Source organism: Brugia malayi, assembly GCF_000002995.4.
Source record: "Brugia malayi strain FR3 genome assembly, contig: Bm_v4_ChrX_scaffold_001, whole genome shotgun sequence".
Classification (NCBI taxonomy): domain Eukaryota; kingdom Metazoa; phylum Nematoda; class Chromadorea; order Rhabditida; family Onchocercidae; genus Brugia; species Brugia malayi.
The window spans coordinates 8,894,979-8,914,599 of NW_025062479.1; the positions used below are offsets into that span (position 1 = coordinate 8,894,979).

At 33.2% G+C, this 19,621-nt stretch overlaps 4 protein-coding genes across 5 annotated transcripts; 2 read left to right on the plus strand and 2 right to left on the minus strand.

Annotated features, from left to right (window-relative positions):
* Window positions 1-1,853: 1,853 nt before the first annotated feature.
* On the plus strand, window positions 1,854-6,726 carry Bm9184 (Uncharacterized protein; the record flags this gene model as incomplete). Its single annotated transcript, XM_043074165.1, has 14 exons — window positions 1,854-1,967; window positions 2,337-2,409; window positions 2,506-2,675; window positions 2,829-2,955; window positions 3,183-3,286; window positions 3,544-3,656; window positions 3,940-4,114; window positions 4,679-4,830; window positions 5,104-5,253; window positions 5,441-5,582; window positions 5,764-5,861; window positions 5,971-6,105; window positions 6,271-6,443; window positions 6,704-6,726. 14 exons carry the CDS (start codon window positions 1,854-1,856, stop codon window positions 6,724-6,726), a joined length of 1,749 nt encoding a protein of 582 aa, XP_042930099.1.
* Window positions 6,727-10,082: 3,356 nt separating this feature from the next.
* On the plus strand, window positions 10,083-13,423 carry Bm1868 (Uncharacterized protein; the record flags this gene model as incomplete). Its single annotated transcript, XM_001898782.2, has 7 exons — window positions 10,083-10,191; window positions 10,453-10,601; window positions 10,831-10,934; window positions 11,358-11,533; window positions 12,501-12,616; window positions 12,795-12,941; window positions 13,271-13,423. The coding sequence occupies 7 exons, from the start codon at window positions 10,083-10,085 to the stop codon at window positions 13,421-13,423; spliced, it is 954 nt and encodes a 317-aa protein (XP_001898817.1).
* A 481-nt stretch (window positions 13,424-13,904) lies between these two features.
* Window positions 13,905-17,092, minus strand: Bm14761 (Uncharacterized protein; the record flags this gene model as incomplete). Of its 2 annotated transcripts, XM_043074166.1 has the most annotated exons (9): window positions 13,905-14,228; window positions 14,457-14,528; window positions 14,632-14,830; window positions 15,015-15,143; window positions 15,556-15,698; window positions 15,931-16,039; window positions 16,252-16,371; window positions 16,604-16,833; window positions 16,961-17,092. In XM_043074166.1, 9 exons carry the CDS (start codon window positions 17,090-17,092, stop codon window positions 13,905-13,907), a joined length of 1,458 nt encoding a protein of 485 aa, XP_042930100.1. The 2 variants fall into 2 exon arrangements, with proteins under 2 accessions (XP_042930100.1, XP_042930101.1); XM_043074167.1 differs by lacking the exons at window positions 16,252-16,371; window positions 16,604-16,833; window positions 16,961-17,092 and having other exon boundaries at window positions 15,931-16,008.
* A 1,024-nt stretch (window positions 17,093-18,116) lies between these two features.
* Window positions 18,117-19,206, minus strand: Bma-praf-3 (Uncharacterized protein; the record flags this gene model as incomplete). The annotated part of the gene is made up of 3 exons (XM_001898780.1): window positions 18,117-18,368; window positions 18,643-18,852; window positions 19,096-19,206. 3 exons carry the CDS (start codon window positions 19,204-19,206, stop codon window positions 18,117-18,119), a joined length of 573 nt encoding a protein of 190 aa, XP_001898815.1.
* Window positions 19,207-19,621: the final 415 nt, after the last annotated feature.

Below are 19,621 nucleotides of genomic sequence, written 5' to 3' on the forward strand. Positions count from 1 at the left end.
ATATTCAGAATTGCTTGAGATTAATATAATTCTACTTTCTGTGATATCTATGTTTTTTTACAGTAGTTTTTACCTTTGGATAAAATAACGTATTCGCTATTGCTATCTCTTTTCCTAAAGAATAATGGTAATTTAGTCTCCTTAAAGAACAGGTTTTGGGTGGTGAATATCGCCTTTTAGTAATGCGCTATAATAAATAAAAAATAAATAAAAAAAAAAACCACTATAATAAAAATTATGCAGTTATATTGCAGTAAGTCGTAATGGTACTTTTTTTAGTAATGGTCCTAATTACATTCCACTCAAAGCGAGATTCTTTGCGCAAATTATCAACTGCGTTTTGAATATTCTGTTGCATTTGATATGTCGACCTGTGTTTGTATTGTTACAGTTGTTAAACGAGGTTTATTATAAGAGCATTATGTACAATGAACTGCATTGTTAAAAGGCGATAAGAGAGTCGAAAATAGAGGAGAGAATAAAACATGAACTTCATATCATAAGCATTTTAATTTATAAGTCGTGAGGTCCAATGAATATTTCTTTATAAATGACAAGACCAATTTATTGTCAGTAATTCACCTAGCAGGCAGTGATGAAAATTCAGTAGAAGCAGATGGCATATGACTTCTTTTCTGTGTTTCAAAAAGCGGTGAAATAAGAAGGGATGCTATTACGTGTTTCAGACAGCGTTACTATATCCACTTTGCCAACATTTTTATGGTATATTCGATCATCCATTAAAACATTGTAAAACAATAACAAAAGTAACATATAATTTGCAAACATATGAAGTATGAAGATTCATTTTGGATATATCACGCAGGGTATCTCATAACATAAAATTTCAAATATATCACAAACTAAAATTCGAGAAGCACAACAGATTTGATCTGATTCTTGATTAATCGTGTTTTCTAGCCATTTTTATGCTTAGTGCAAACTAGAAATGTACAATCCAGAAAATAACGTCATAGTAATAGGCATATTACCTCCCATATCTTCCTAGCAAAAACAAGCCGAACGCTTCCCTCTCACATGCAAATAAGTATTTATGAGTCCTATCAACTGTTCGATAAGACCACTTCACTGATATCTGTTCTCTCTTCAATTACAGTACTCTCTCTCCCTTTCCCCATCCCACTCTCAATCACTTCTACCATAAAACAACTATATACATCCATTCTCTCATCCCTCCTCCCAACAGCTAACTCTAAATGTCATCAGGTCATTCCCTCAGAACCATTTTTGGTCACGCAGAGAAATGCGGCAATTGTTTAATTTAGGTATGGGCGTAGTTATTGTCTGGAGACAATGCGTCGACACTTTACACTCTCACGTGACACTTCATATTTAACACTTTACACGATCCCGTTTATTGCTTGTGATATCTCACATTCGGTTTTACATTGTGAAGTAATTGAGAAATTTTATTGCGAATGTATACTTACAGCAATTATAGAAATTGAAAAAGAAAGAGAAAGACACTGTGTTAACAGGATGATAGCTGCTGAGAAGCTGAAGTTTAGTACTGTGTGAAATTGAGGAAATACCAGAATTAATAAGTGTGTAAGTGTGAGGTAAGAAAACTGAACCATAATAGATGACCAGCTGTCCGAGATAAAGGAATAGTTACAGTGATAACAGTCTGTTTGTCTTAGATAGTGCCATCGTTTCGTTTTCATGTTGGAGTTTTGTGAAGCATGCTTTCAACATGGCTTTTGACGAGTGTTGCTTATGTTATTAGCCATATTCGTATGTGTTTCTGGCTGTCTTTGTTTGTTTATTTGTTGAACATATGTTCCGTTGCGTTGTTTCCGTACCAGTTTATTACAGGTATCTATTGCAGTACAATGGCGGTAAAGGGTTCAAATAGTATACAGTGGGGTAAATGGATTGTTGTTGGTGGAGCGTGTATTGCAGGCGGTGCCGCTATTTGGTGGTATGTTCGGAAGCAAGCTAAAGATGCAAGTTTTGTAATTATCTCAAGTTCTTAGATTCTCTTTGTGATAGAAAAATAAAAAAAAAGCAGATAAGTGGTATAATTGCGTTGTTTGTTGTTACTTCCCTTTATTATTATTTCCGGATTTAATCTCTGTGGCAGTGTTTTGATGAGGATTTATTGAAGAGATGAGTTTACTTAATTGCTGCTCGCATGTTTAAATGTTCTCCATGTATTTTCATCAGTTGTTATAATGAAAAAGAACAAAATAGTGCTAGAAAAGGAAGTAAAGTTTAAACAAATAAACAACTTTACTCTTTCTTTGTATGGTTTCAGTTTTAAATTTATTATTATTATATATTATAACATTCAAAAGAGATTATTATTTATTTAGCAGACAACTAACGGTTCAGAAGGCGGCGTGGGGCCAACTGTTTCTGTTGCTTCATGTTCAATTCTTTTTCCAGGTATCTCGGACAGTATTAATTTTTTCTCTATGAATGTAATTCCAAACTTAAGAATACAAAAAGACAAAAAGATGTAGAACGTAAGTCATGTTTCAGGTATGCAAAGTTCAAAAGGGATGAAGGATAAGGGTAATGAATATTTCAAGCAGTGTTCATATAGGAAGGCTGCTGAAACGTTTACGGAAGCTATCAGACTTTGTCCAACAGAGCAAAAAAATCATCTTGCTGTATGTTACCAAAATCGGGCTGCTGCTTATGACAGACTGGTACGATTATGTTTCTGACTTTCATTAATTTTGATGGTGGAAGAATGAGTTGTATTACAGTTCTGCATGCCGTCTTATTATAGTGCAAAGTGTTGTGGTAGTTATTGTCTTTGGTTAAATTCTACTTTCATAGAAAATTTTATGGAAATCTAGGGAGATCCGGAACGGTCAATTATGGATTGCACGAAGGCAGTGGAGTTAGCACCACTTTATCTTAAGGCCGTAGTGCGACGAGCAAGAGCTTATCTATCAGTCAATAGACCGGACGAAGCACTAGATGGTTTTTTTTTGCTATTTATAGATTTTTAGTTCGTTTCTACTAGTGCATTTTACTATCCGAAAAATAAAGACTTTTAGTTCCTTTTTTCAACAGAAGACTTTGTATTCTATGATTCTAGAATATCTTGCTTTTTTCTTTACTCCTATTTCACTTCGTTTATTTTCTTTTTTTTTTCTCTGTTTTCCAATTACTTTGTTTCAAAATAACAGTAGATTCTGCTTTTACAGATCTTACCTATGCATTCGTTATGGCTCCAGAAGCAACAGATTCACTTAAGATGGATGTTGATAGTGCAGTTGCACTTGCTGCTGCTAATTTGGTTGAACATGTAGTAAGGCCTTATCTCACCGTTATAAATTCTGCTCTTTAATTTTTTTGCAAATAAAAGCATCCTTTAATTTATGACAAGAAATGATGGCGTGTATAGTAAGCATACTATGAAATACTGTTTATTAAAGTTAATGTGGAAGAATATGAAGTCGTTAATTTAGGAATTCATCTTTTAATAACGGTGGCATTTTAACTTTATCCAGCGCACTTTATATTTACACTTTTTTACATTTATGGTTTGTCTTTAAAAATTTCCAGAAAAATACTCGTGAATCCATACCAGTAAGAGACGAGTTAGTGCTGCTGTGGCGTAGTTCGTATGTCAATGATCCAATATTACATGATTTGAAGGAAGAATCTCGTTCCACTAGGTATTTTGGAGTTATTTAATGTTCGATTTGGCGATATGGATTTTGTGCCAAATATTATATTTCTGTATCATTGTTCGGTATCAGGCAGTCATTACTTTATATAAAGCATATGATGAAGGCAGCCGCAATTTCTTTTTTATTATGTACCACTCTTTTTGATAACACAATATTTTTTAATTATATCAAATTGGACTGGTTAAGGGTTTGAACCATGTAAATCTACCTGGCTTGAGTAGATTAATGTAAAATGTTATAATGTTTGCACATATTTCTTTCCTTACAGTCCGTATCACCAGGCACTGGAAGCGATACGACAAAGACATTACGAGGAAGTTATACCTCTTCTTGAGAATGATTTACGTGTACAGCAATCAGATCCAAATCACTTAAATCTTACTTTTATTCTTCGGGATTATATATTGCAGGCGCGTTTTGCTTTAATGAAAGAAAACCTAGTGGTTAGTGTCATTTAAATTCTTATTTAATGTTTATGAATCAAGATCGTTTCTGTTCTCCATGAAATACCTCATCAGATTAAAATGTCAGGAGAGTGTTGTGAATTTTTTTTCTCACCTAACAGTTCAGTACAGTCTGCGGTAATTTTTACCTTGTTCTGATATTCCATCTTCTCATCTATAGCTGTCAGCAAAATGCATCAAGTTTAAAAAAAAAAAAAAAAAACATTTGGTAAATGCAGTTGTAATTTGCAGTACTTTCTCGCAGTAAAGAAGTGCTAGAACTACCACCAGATAACTATTTTAACGATAAGAATAGAGATAATTTGAGGCAGCGATGATAGAAATAGATCTTCGACTTTTTGTTTCATGAAAAAAATAGTGACTATATGATAATTGAAATAATTAGTCGATGCTGGTTATTTCTTTAGAAATCATGATATTGGTCATCAAATTATTTAATTTTGTCCATTCACTGACCATCTCTCGCTTATTAACCAAATTTATTTTAATTCTTCGTAACATTAGCTTGAAGGTTTGCTATATATTTTTTTCCCGTAATTGCAGTCACTAAAGGAACGCTTAACTGCTTTTGACGGTATATGGAATACATTGAATGGAGACTCTCAATGTGATATAACCAATAAACGTTTCCGATCAATGTATCATATTTTGCTTGCAGCTTGGAAAATTCTTGAACATTGCGGCGATGTTGAGAGGTGCGTTTAGATTCAATCACCTGATGAAAAGTGTGTCTGGTTTGTGAGCTTTATTCCATTTTTTAAAAGGTTCTTAGGATTCCAAAGGACGATTAGATAAAGGAAATAGTTGAATTAGTTTTTCTTTGGTAGAACTTCGTCTTTTCATTGCGCCAATTTGTGCATATATTTCTAAGTATAGGAATGCCCTAAGTAGAAACGAATCATAAAAATAGCCAATGAGGAATGTCAAATTAAAAATCCATGTGATTAAAGTTAATTTCTTTATTGCAGTGAATTGAACCGCGCTGTCGAAATTGATCACACGAATGTTGATGTTTATTTGGGTGCCGCTTTATTATTATCTGAAAATGGGCAGTTGCAGGAAGCAATTGATTATTTAGATCGCCTCAGCACAATTGATCCAGCACATCATTTGGTCAAGTATATTTTTTGCATTGTATTTTATGTTGTATTGTTGTGACTTACCGTGAATTGGTCGTTAATTATTTTGTTTCTTTTGATTTTTCACTTTTTTTTTGAAGTTCAGATGATTTAACAGTTCATATTTAGAAGTCGTTTGTTATATAATTATGTGCTATATAATTAATTCATGATAGTTTTATTTGAGTCATATGAGGGCAAACTGCAACATGGCTTTGAAAGCTTCAATGGGTGATGTTGGAGGTGCTGTGGCTTGTATGACAAAGGTTGATCAACTCCTGCAAATGAACCAAAATGCTGATCCAGTGCTTTACCTTATCACTGGGCGAGTATGTCTTTGCTTTTTCCCTTTTTGTATTTCACTATCATGTTATCATGTTATGATTGTTGCAAAGATACGTATCCGTAATTTAGTAGAGAATTTATATTGCCTACTTGGTATTAACTGATCATTTTAATGCATTATAAATTTCGTTGGAATTTATAACGACTTATAAGCAGTAATTTCAGCTGTATTATGCAGCTCAAAATAAAGGATTAGCAAAAGCCTCATTTAAAAAAGCTGCTGAGGGTATTCCTGACTATGCTGCACCAGTGTTTTATCTTGCGTAAGTTTTATGAACATTCTTCGGTTGAAATACTGCATGGTTCTTTTCCTCATTTAAAAGGAAGTTTTTTGTTTTTTGTTTTCTTTACTTCTAATGTACTTCCTTTCAGAATGGTAGAAGCAGAAGAGATGGAAGGTTCGCCGAATCAGATGGCCATGTTGGAGTCGAAAATGAAGATATGTTTAGAAAGAGAAAAGGCCAATCCGGATGCTTTGGCCATTTTAGCAAAAATAGCATTTCAAAGGTTGTATGGCTTATATATAGTAAATCTCAAAGTTCATATGAATTTTGACCATTTAATAGAACTTGTTTTGCAAAGAGCTGCATATAAGACATATGCTCTTTGAAAGGAACTCATAGCGTGCAGTCATTTTAATAACATGCGTTTGATCCACCGATTCTCTTTCAGACAGCAGCTTGATGAGGCTTTGCGTTTGTATGAGAAGTGTATTGAAGTATGTCCTGTTCATACAAACGAAGCATCGCTTCTTCCAGCTGTAACAGATTATGTACAAATACGTTCTTTGCGTAAGGCAGTTGAAGCAGTACAGCGAGCTACTGCATCACCAGTTAATGCATCAGGTAACATATATTAGTTGTGTTATAGACGATTTTGTGACTTTATCGCAGAAAAACACAAAATGATTGTTTGGAAATTTCTGTAATTTTTAGCAGGTTACTCAAAAAATCTACTGCTCCTCTGGAAATTAGAAACCTTTCCCTCAGTTTGCTTTCTTTCGAAATCAAAATTGGTTAACTTTTTCAACTGTTTTGTTATGGATCTCAGCCTCTGTAATCACTTTATCTCTTTCTTTTTTTTTTTTTTTTTTCTTTAATTTCAGATTTTGGAAACTTGATGATGTAAGCAAAAATATTGATGCTTGCGGGTTTTATTGCTTCACAATTTTTAAAAGCACTAGTGATGGTAACTTAGTATCATATTTTCATGGAATTGTCCACATTCCTGTTGGATTATATTTTCCAGGACTTCTATGGGAACAAAGATTTTTTGCGCTTTCTCTTTTATTTCTTTAGCGCTGATTGACGGATCTTCGTACTCTATGAGCTCCTTATTGTAATATTTTTGTGATTCTAGTAATTCACTGGTCGTATTATATTTGCTTTAACACTGTCATAATAAAGTTTATGTTGACCTTGTTTATCTTGTATCCATTTTCAAGAATAACCAAAAATAGGGATAATTCAGCTTTTCGGCTGCTGTTTAATATTTGTTCTGCATTTACCTACCTTAACGCTGTGCAATATGTTAACAATTCTTTGTTAAGATAGTTTGATTCTTGTTAAATCGAGTCACGAGAAACTATAGCATATCGGAGATGAACATTCTTGACCCAGTGTTTACTTTTTTCCATTAAACTCAGTTTTGACTGTAGTGCGAACATTACGCAAACAGTAGTATGAGGTTGTTTGACCCCTAGCAGAAAATTATAGTATATAGGAATTCCGTCTAGTCTCCGGTTATTTCCGAGGGAGTAATTTGTCCTTATTTACAAAAACAAAAGTGCGAACACTGGGTATTTTGTCCAGATTCGGGTGATAGTGTAGATTGCTTTAATGGGTTCAACTTTAGATTCCCAATATTACAGCAGTTCGAAGTGTAATGTCATTTTATTGGGAGAACAAGAGAGTGGCATTTTAAAGGCCGTTGACCGACACTTATTCGTAAGAAGACCGACCTAATAAAACCGAGAGACAGGTACATTTTTTGACTTTTCAACTTAAACTACTTTTACACTGAGTGGCTGCTTATCAGGTAATACCACTGTGAATGTGAAGTATTTTTTGAACCCTTGCATTTATGAAGGTTTTGCCACGAAGGAATATGAATGTATTTTTAACACTAATATTTGAATTTCGAGTTAAGGGATTCAATTGCTCATTGTTAAAATACTTTTAAATTGTAATACTTGTGATAATAACATTGATGACCGATAAACTAGATACAGTTTAATAGACGACCAATAGCAAGCAGTGATGACTACATAAAGAAATGTCACATAAGAAATATATTTTCACCCTGCTAGAATAATTCCAATGGAACTATTTTTACACCATGTCGTACCATATGACGCCGATTTTGAACTTTTCAAGAAATTTCGAAGTATTCCTATGAATACTAAATTGGAGAATTCACTGAATATAGCAACCCATCAGTTTCAAATACTATTCGAATCTCGGGTTAAGCGAGATGGAAATAGTCTTATCCATACTAGATAGCATAGTTATTTATTTGTAGATCGAACAGTAATTTTGATACTGGTATCATTGTAAACATTAGTGTAACTGATTTTTGATAAAAATGACTGAAACTGAATATAAATGGTTTCTTGGAACATGATAATGTAATGAAAATTCTTGTAAATTGAAACTGGGTCGATTTTGAAATAAAAGAGAAGATTTAAAACAGACTTCTTTTTTCTCGATTGTTAGGAGCATTAGCAGTCTGAAGAAGTAGACTTTACTAATTAAAGCAAAATTGAATATATTCAATAATACTTTCCTTATCCGCCGATATTTCATCAACTGGTCCGATCGAACTATTGTCTTTGTAAAGGAACCATTGTCTTTTTGAATTTGTTACCCAAACAATACACAAAAAAAAGTTTTTTTGATGATATCTTTTCTCTTCCTTGACTATTCATTCAGTAATCAAAATTAATTAGTAATATTGTTAAATTAATTTTTTGATTTAATAGGAAAAATGATAAACATCTGATATTCTTCTGAGATTTTAATTCGAAAGATTGACATATTTTTTTTTGCTTTAAATATTATTTTATCCTTTATAATTAATTAGAAACCCAAAGATTGGAATTTTTTTGATACAGTCATTATCTATTAAGGAACAAGTAGCATAGCAAACATTTGACAACTCGCCTTTATTATGACAGTGGGATGATGTGAGCAAAACGGACTGATAACCGGTTCTTTCTATTCATGGTAATAATGACGAATGATGATATTGAGAGTGATGGAATAGCGTTCTGTGACATCCGGATCATTTTAGTCTATCTCATCTTTGCCTAGCTTTCCAGAAACTGCTTGAAATTAAAGTAATCTTACATGACAACTAACATCCATCTTTCTCTTTCTCTCTCCCTATATATATATGCATGTGTGCGTATGTGTGTGTATGTGCATATATGTGCATGTATGTGTGAGTGTCTTCTCTGGTTTATATACGATGTGTGCGGTTGAATAGTTAGTTATGTTCGGCAGCAACCGCCATTTTCGAAGATTTTGTTCAGTTGTCATCGTTACCAGCTCAGGTGACAATTTCGACGATTGTTCTGTCGTCGCAAACAAATACCAACCGTATACAGCCCCAGCAAACAAATTGCACTGAGCAATGACAGCAGCGATGACATTTGCAGTGATGGTAATGCGAAATTACAAAACAACCCAATCGACTTCGAATCACTACTTTAACAATTCACAACTTGTTTTAATATCAGGTACCCACCCCGCCTACCCCACATACCAATATGCGACTATACCACCCCGCGGTATATCTTTCTCACTTTTCTTGCCATCATCTTCTGCTGCTATTATCGTCACTTTTGATTTATTCAAAATTTCCACCCATGAAGTCACAAAGGACCATTAACTTTCCACACCGCTCTCTCCTGACATTTCCGCGTATAAGTTATGTTACTTTCTTGGTACTTCACAGCAATTGTAATGCACACTTCTAAAATTAGCACATTACATCAAATAAACTGATAGGTTGCCATTTATTTAGATTAAAACTGTGTTTGGTAATTAAATTACTTTTTGTTCTAAATGAGTGAAAGAGATTTCTACTAACTATTTAATCATTCGTCATTTGCACACATTTCGCGTTGCCTTTGAACAATGGTATTCTAAACTGAATCATTTTTCTCACAATTTTAATTTTAATCAACCAAAAAATCCTTTATATCAAAATCAGTGATTTTCTTTTAACAATTTCATAAATATGCTTACCACCATTAAATCAGTGTTGTGGTTCGCCGCATCCATTTTTTTTTCTTGTTGTAGAATATTTTTCACACATTGAAAAGTTTTTTTTTTCACTTTTTTCCTTGAAAATTAGACAGAAAAAGATTCTTAAAAGGATGGGTAAGATATTCGGTGAAATATCACTGAAATAATTAACGCTGGAGTTATTGACAAACTGGAATTATTGAGAAAAGCTAAATTTTCAGTGTGATAATAGCCATGGGTTGGAATTCATTTTTGAGCCGAACAATATCAAATGATGCCGAAGTGTTGAATGAAATGACCAATATTCCAGAATCAAAATTTGTAGTTATCCGAAATATTAATGGTTAATTTGGCATTTCCTTTTAAAATACTGAAGTTTAAAATTCATATAATCCATACCACACATTACGATTTTCTTCATTCATTACTCTGCAATGATTTGGGAAGATGACGAAATTAAAAATAATTGGAAATTTAGTTCTGCAATAAAATTTAGTAAATTACAGTGTATCACTTTCTAATTTTTTATTTAAATTTCTGTTTGTCTGGTAATGAAAAATTTGAAAAACCTTCGAATTCAGATGAGAGAATGATTTCTTAACAGGAGCCATAGGTGGCCTTGTATCAATGATGAGTTATACTACAAATAAAGCCTATTGTACGGCAGTTCAAATCGATCAGTCCATTGGTGATAAATACATTAGCATCAAACCAACTGATGATCCACAATGTTTCCAAATTGTCAACATTCAGGTTTGGATTTTTATGGGTTGTGATGTCCGGCTTTAATTTTTTCTTCTATTCTAACTTAAATTCTTATCTCTAGTATACGACAGAAATTTGTACTTGTAATTGAACATATCTTTATTTTTTAAATTTGAAGGAAGAAAAAACTAGACAGCGATAGCAGAATTATATTTTTATTGTTATTTTATTTTATTTTTTAGTTAAAATTTCGATTGAAATAATTGTTTTCTTTAAGGATGTAGCTGAGGATGTAAGTCTACAGCCAGTATTTATACAGGTGCATCATAATCCTAGTGGACGTTTACCATTACAGCATCTAATTGATCAAGCTGCTGAAAGGTTTCCAGTTTAATTTGTAGGATTTATTAGCTTTCATAATGAGAAAGATCCATAAAACGATTCATAGATACATAAATTAAAAACGGTGGAAAGTAAAGCGGCTAAGATGAAGTACTAAGCAAATGCACAAAAATAGCTCCAAATTTTTTCATTTTTTCAAAATTGTACACGTGAATGTTTTAACACTCTTCCTTAATAAATAGTTATTAATACCCAATGTTTGTTTAGATTTATATCTTCAATTTGGTTTTTTTTTTTTTTTTTTGATTCATTCAACATAGCCACATATTTTGCAAGATTGATGCTTTAGTTGATTATCGCTTCAAATTAAAAATGAATTTGAAAGAGAAAAAACTAATGCCCAAGTTTCTTTGAATTACTCAAATTTCCCACTTAACTCAATTTGCTCAGCTGATATTCCAGGACGCTGGGACGATTGAATCTAGATTTGAGAAAAAATATTACCGTTGATCTGACTGATAACGATGATATGAATGTTTGGAGGGATAAGGCTGGTTTCGTTGTCAGAGATAACATGCAATTCTGTGAGCTCACTGTCAATAAAATTGAATTTGAAAAAACTCTCGAGACAGTGGAAAGTAAGAATTTTCCACATACACATACTTTCATAAGAATAATGAAATCCATAAAGATCATAAGAAAAAGCAATTGGAGTAAAAACTGTAAAGCTAGGATACTCGTCCTCATATTGCTGCCAGTGTTGAGAATTAGCATATCGATATTGTGTATGTATATTATTTCCTATTACATAATGTCTTTGCATTCAAAGAGGATTATAATCCAGGAAATTCCCGAGTTTTCTTGCGAAGAAGTGTCATCTTGACGAATTAAATAAAAGATTGGTAGTTCAAATGAAGTTCCTTTTTCATCTATAATTTTTTTAAAGTGATAGTGGAAAATTATAATTTTGAATTTCTATTTATTTCCCAAATGAAATGAGCATAAATTATTTGTCGATTAATGACTGATTGAAATTTAGCTTACTACCACTCACTAATGGATAGTGAAATAGCGGTGCTTTCACCAATTTTTCAGAATAAAAATGATTCTTTTGCATTTTCTAAAAATGTTAAAAGGTTATATTTGACAGATATTATTGATTCAATAGAAATGAAAAGTTTCACTCACTTTCTGAATGCTTAAAATTTTATAAGGTTGACCCTTTTAAATCGTATTAAACAAATGGTAAAGAAAAACGTTTCTGTACAACTTAATGCGGTAAAAAACAAAGTATCATTGTTGTTCGTTGATGAAGTAGTAATGAGGAAAAGTTAACAAAATAAAAGTAATCACTTGATAACATAGAAGGGAAGAAGATTGTTCCCCTCCTCATTAGTCTATATGTTTTTATTCCCTTCTTTTTATATCTTTTTCATACTCAAGAACTCGTTCCAGTATACCACAGCGATGTACAAGTGAACAAAATGAATTTCTCAAATATTAACTTTCACTACTCGATAGACTGAAGATATTTTACATGATAAATGAAAAATAGCTTGAAAATGGAACAGAAACATATATGGATTTCATTTCAATACATTTTAGATATCAAAATTTCCGAATTTAATAGCTCACAAATGCTAAAACTCGTCAAATTTGATAAGACAGTGAGCAGTGCGGATCGTAGCAGATTTCTGGAATATCTCATTAAAAACGCAAATGTATGTTCTTTACTATTATTGTGTTTTCCTTCACACGAATTACGCAAATATATAATCATCTTATTTATTGTAATAATAAGGAATAGAAGATCGTGGGATTATGTGTGAGGAACATGCACAAAATGGATTTGAACAAAAATTTTAACAAGTGATTTGTACAAAATATCTGTTTGCTTAGATATTGATTGCCGAAAACGAAGAAACATCCGCAATGAATGGTTACGGTGTCTTCCGGGAGGGCCATATTCTTGCTGTATACGCAAATACCAAGAAGACTGCTCATGCTATCGTACAGAAGATACTCCAAACAATGAATCATGATGAGGTATTACTGTATTATTTGGTAACTTAATAGAAACAAGCACAACTTGTGACAGAAAAATGAATGATTAAAGATAAATAGGCCAACCTGTTTGTTTGGCCAGCTCACATCATTCACTTACTTTATTTACAACAGTTTACATCTTGATGCTTATTGCCCTTCTAGTTGACGCAACGAATTTTACTTGTGCAGAAACATGCAAATCATAACTAATTTGGAAGAGGAAACGACTTCCAATATTTACACTCGATAATATGTAAATTATGGTCAAATGTTAATTCATCTGTGAATATTTTGATTCTCTAAAAGGACAATTTTGAAAGTGTTTTAAGATTACGTTATATACGATACGGAACCGTTGGACCATTGAGCAAATGCCAAATACCCGCTGCAAACAGATCATCCGTCTTCATACACGTGCACTAGTGACAGGTATTATGTGGAATCGAATATTTATTTTAAACGCAGGCATGAACTTGATCTGATTATTAGATAATACAGTTGAAATACAAGTACGTTTTTCATCGAACTGCTCACTTCACAGATTGTACAAAAACATTGCTGAGTACTTCTACACTGCATGCTTATATTTGCATTTCTTTTAACACAACTATCAACGACTCTGACTGAGTCTTCAAGTCGAGATTTGATCCGCTATATTTTAAAATAGCACTGGCCATTTGTACAAATATTTTTATCAGTTCCTCCTGAACCGTTTTAAAACCATTCTTCCTACATTTCTGAATGATCATTGTAAAATGCACGTGGAACTAATTTAATAAATTCTACTGCTTTCCAAACATTAGAAGCTTCCGCAACTTCATGAAGAAATGTATGAGCAAAGTGAACAGATTGTATGAAAACACCAAACTACAAACAATGAAAGAAAAAGTCAGACGAAGGAGAGTATTTCAATAATACCAAGCTTACAAAAACGTTGTGCCAAAAAGCACTTTCTGTTCTACGTTATGATTCATTTCCAGCATCATCTATAAAATCAACACTTGGCGCTGATTTTATAAAAGATATGGCTTGTTTTAAATCTAACTTTACAGGCGATTGAAGTCTACCAATACTTTTCGAAACTGAACTAAAAAAATTAAACTCGTTTCGCTCAGCATCATAGCTCCCATCAGTTGCTGTTATTTCTCGAAACCCATCTTCAGCTGTCGCCATTCCTTGAGCATGATCAATTTCCGCTGTTTTAGCTGTGTCCAATTCTTTAATTCGCTCAACAAGACGTGATTTTAGCTCTATAACCACAGATCTTGCTACTGCTTCATTTGAATCCTACAACATAGAATGAAGATTTTTTCAGTGAATCACTGCACTTAGGACTTTTAATTAAATTATGAAGAATCAATGCTTCTAATTCTGAATTTTTTGCTGTATGCTATATATCCTCTGGATAGTAAAATAAAAAATTTCATTCTTCATCAAGCGGTAATCAAAACCGCAATAACGGCATTCTATACATTATTTCCTCGAAAAGTACACTTCAATTATTCAAAAAGTTACGCTTTCCTGCCATGAGGGGAGAAATATGTCCTTTTGTTTGTCTTCTGAGACAAGAGGAAATCCTTCATATACCTGTAAAAATAGGACTACCAATTCAATGACAAAAATTCCTTTAGAAAAGTGACATTTGCTAGTAAAGAACATTTTAAAAAAGCTTTTATTAAAAACAAGCAACCTTTTCAACAGGCATCTCATCCGCAGAAGATTGGGGCTCATCAGTACCTCCCGATATTGAAGAGTTTGATGACATATTTGAGTGATTTGTATCCTCTTGTTCTATATGTGCTTCGACAGCACAAAATTCAATCGCTTTTTTCAATGTTTCAGTAACAAACAGAAATTTTTTCTCTTCTGGTATTTCATCGCTACTTAAACTGCAACATGGGAACTTACCATTTAGACTGTTTTTTACAAGTGAAAGTTATTCTAATTATCTTTATAGTCTAACATAGCTTTTAAAAGATACAGTAGTATGGAAAATAATTCAATGTAAGCAAAAACTAATATAGATAATATAGGTAAACAAAAACTAATATATACAAATTAAAGGAAACATACATTTCTGAAGCAAAACCGATATGTGCTAGAATCTTCTCGGTAGTTGATAAAAAAGGCGAAAATTTGCGTATATTGTTCTCTGCTACACAGCAATTGCGAAAGTTGATAAATTCAAGACTACATACGAGCCTGTAGAAAAATTGTCGCTTTAAAATTTATTCAAAACATACCTGAGCTGAACTGAGAGATATTCAGCAAGCAAATCTTTAAGGCTACAAAAAGAAGCACCTGCAACAGTTAAACAAAATATGGACAGATGAGAAAATTCATGGGGCCTTGTTAATTAGTCACTTTATCTCACGTTAATTTGAGTCTAAAATGAACCTAAGTCAAACTTTACCAAGTTATATTTGGGGCCAGCGCGTGAAAATTTTATTCACCAATTAAATAGAATAGAAAATTAAATTCTATATAGACAAGCTGGGTATTATTGGGAAAAAGGAACTAAATTCTTCCGTACAAAAATCCAACTTCACAACAGGTCAACCGCCAATTTGCATACAATTTATTTACTCAGAAAGCTAGCTGCATTAAGTCTCACCTGGTCTTTATGTTTCTTAGAAGCAGTGTTTCGTGAAATAGGTTCAGAACTATACGTATCAGTCTGTGCGAAGGACGCGATAAATGCAACAGAAAAAGTCGAAGATATTCACTCCGTACGAGAAATAATAGTTGCCACAATTCCTGCATATATAAACGTAAAACTAATGAATAAGGAATGCAAAAGAATCTCCAAACCGCTATCCGGCAAGACAAAAGTAGTAAAATTGGTTATTGTCAATTAATGCACCAGGATCTAACAAAGATTAAAACCCAGCAGAAAGTATTCACATGTTGTTGCAGATGAAAATGAAAAATAGAAAAGTAAAGCACTGAACAACGTGACATAGCATAAATAAATTGAAAATGAAGCTACCTTTAAGGCAGACAGCTGGAGAAATTCTTCGTATATATCGCCTTCTAAAGCCAACCGTGACAATTCGAATGTAAACATCTCACAGAATAACTTTTCCGAATCACCACACCTTAAAAAAAATCACTTCTTAATTACTTCGACTAGTTCCCACCTTCTCCCTTAAGAATGAGACCCATACTCTTAATGATGTTTACACAAACTCTTTTCAATCATACAATTGATTACCACCATCATATGATCAACTCACTGCAATTTCATAGAACACTGATTCGAAAATAAAGAACATAGCACCTACAAAAATGAAGCAGTAAGAATTAATACTTGTGCAAAGTTTTCGACATATGCACATGACATTGAACATCACAACGAAGCGCCTTCAACAATTCAAGTCGAAGTGAACGTAAGCACAACGTCGCATTCATATCAAACTTTTTCCGCAATCTGTACCGCACGATCCAAAATAATTAAATGATAATTATTTAGATTTATTAAATCGATCCATCTTCTAACTGATACTTGCTTAAAAATGACAAAGTTTGAGAAGCGAAGCCTCACTTCATAGTGCAGTACGCACTGTACATGCATCAGGAAAAAAAAAAAAGGCCGTAATCAAAAGTAGAGTTTGAGTTTGTGACCCATAAATTTATTACACTCAAAACGAAATGGATCATACCCGAAAAAAGCTACTTCTCGGGACCGGATGGTAGCAATGATACGATGAAAAACAGCATTGAAATCAGCTGATATATTAATGTAGGAAGATACGACATAATAACAAAACCATTTGGTAGTTTCCAGCAAACCAATGAAAAGTGCAGGACATACCAAAAGGCCTAACACGTGATAAGAAGCACAGAATCCGCTAGCAATAACGACAGATATTATCGAAAAGCATGAAACGGACTGAAAGTATAACATTCTTCCATGAAACGGAACTGAACATTCTTCAACTTTCAAATGCCCACCCACTTTAATGGTAATGGATAATGCTCCAAGAATGCGGTATTATGGAAAGTGATGGAACACCTACTCTGGAAGAAATAAGCGATTTTCCTTCAGATTTCAAGTAATACTCCTCCACCATTTCCAAATCCATATCATCCATCAGCGACTTCTCAAGGAGCAATCCGTATACTCGCCAGAAAATGCCCGAACCAGACATACCGAGCAGTTCAACATAGCCCAGTATCACGCAGGCCCAAGAACATACTTTATTAAACTGCAAAAGCGCATCAGCAAGATGACCGAACACTCAATACAATGAACAGAAACCACTCCCAAACAGTAGTAACCACACTGCCCTTAACATTAAAGCTCTATTTCCAAATGCGATAATTAACCAAAGTTATCCTCGACTGCACAAATCCTCAACCCTTCGTTAATGAATAACAACTGGATGTATACATGAACAGCAAGTAATACACCTGCAATAGTAGAATAAGGAATATACAGATTTATTATTGAAAATGAAGATGAAGCATATTTTTGAAACACGACTGATCCATACAAATAAGAATTTGAACAATAAAACCACTTCCTAATTTCTCCTTTCCATTGACATAAAGGAAAGTTTTCCTGGATATTTAAATTGAAAACAATCAAGCTGCAAAAGATAAGAAACTAATAAGGAGAATGAAAAAAAAAAAAAAAAAAAAAAACCATGAAATTAAGCATAACACTCCATGAAAACAAATTATGGAAACCGATGAATGTAAAGAATGTAAAAACGCAAATGAAAATATTTTGGTTGAAAACTGGGAAGAACGACAAAAAAAGCTTGAGTAAATGGTGCAGAAAAACTACCTTATATGTTCATTTATTTATTTGTGAAGACACCAAAACCTCTATGCTGGTTACAAGAATCAACAGCTCTTCCATTTCATTACTTTATATTCGATGCGATAAACTATAAAATATGTAGAATAAAGCAGAATGTGAACAACGAAAGTATTACGGAAACTGTTATGGTAACGCATTACAAAAGATTTAAAGAAAAACCTAGCATTTTAATAAGAATTGAGTCATAAATGGATTAGCTTAAATTTCAATTTCAAACGAAATAAAGCAGTATACGAGGTGAAAGTTTATTAACAGCAAAAAAAGCATTATATGACAAATTAAAAAGGAAAAACCCGTGGATCCCAACTGAAAAACTTCATTATATTTTTTCGAAACAACAAAGACCTTCATATCTTCAGTTCAATACCACATCGCTCCAACAAACAGGCCATAACTGTGTGCTTCAAGCCGATTCGCTCGAATTGATGATTGAACTTAACTTTAAAACCTCTAAGGCGGGTTGATGCATGCACCAAAACTAACAACAGTGGAAGTGAAAATGTAAAGAGTACTGTCACAACTGGAACTATAGCATAAACGAAAAAATAAAATGACAACAACATAGCACCCAACGTGATGAATGTGTGATCGTGACGTGTCTGAAAAAAATTACGATTTCTGCCGTCATCATTTTTCACCATAAATTTTTCATATTTTAAGTTCAATACCACATCACTCCCAAAATCTTACAGGAAAATATATCTTCCAATTTAAAATAGCGTTATATGAAATATTCTGCCTACAGATCAGAAAACTACATACGACCGTAAGCAGAGTCATATATGAAACAAAAAACTATTTTCAATACTACTAAACTATAAAATATGAACTGTCCAACCATACCTTTGACCAGAAAAATAGTAGTCTGCCTACCTGTACGAACGTGGGATCTGACGAAAGAGAAAATATGAGCACAGCAGCCACAGATATGATAGCAACCAATCCAATTAAAACGTCACGCAATTGTATTGATGCACAAAACAATATGACAAGTGACATAAAAGCGAAATAATTTGTTTGATAATATAATAAATTGCTCAACATACGATTATTCCACTTTGCCAAATCACAAAATGGTGGGATCTGCAATAAATCATTATTGTGGATTTCGCATGGAATAAAAAAACATTGTATAAGGAAAAACTTCCAGACAAAAATAAATGCATTGACATGGCAAGGTTGGAAGAATCAAGAAATAAGATGGATGGCGATGGAATAATATGAAGGGACAAAGCAGAAAAGGACTAACAGCAGTGATATATATGGTTAATCAACTTCTTCATCAAACAAAGCATCGGTTTTGAATGAACAGAGACCAGGACTAACCTCAAATCTTGACATGTCAGCGAAGAATTCGCGAAAATTACGCAGAGGTGGCACTTGCACAGAGTTTAGGATTTTCCAATTTTTTTCCTTATCAACAGTTTCTTGCGTCATTGCTAAAATGAAATTATAAAAATTTTTTACATCTTTTAGAATGCGGTCCGAACAGCTTCATCGAACAACTGCATTCGAAATGACACCTCACCCTACACAGTAGCAATATTGATAAATGCTAATATCATTATTCAGAGACCAACAGTCCTCAGAAAACTCTCTACATTATGTCCCAAAATATATTATATTGCTCTAAATGAAAATTTCCAGTAAATTTACTATCAAACTACGCTCGGAAAATACTTGAATTCACTAATGCAAGATGAGGCTTCAACCACAATCATCCCGAAAAGAATGGCCTCGAAAGTAGAGTCATTCTGAAAACAGCTGTATCTGTCTGTATCTATATATGTTGTGTCTTTCAAGATTTCCACCTAGAAAATGAGCATATTGCAGTTCTAATAAAAAAAGGAGC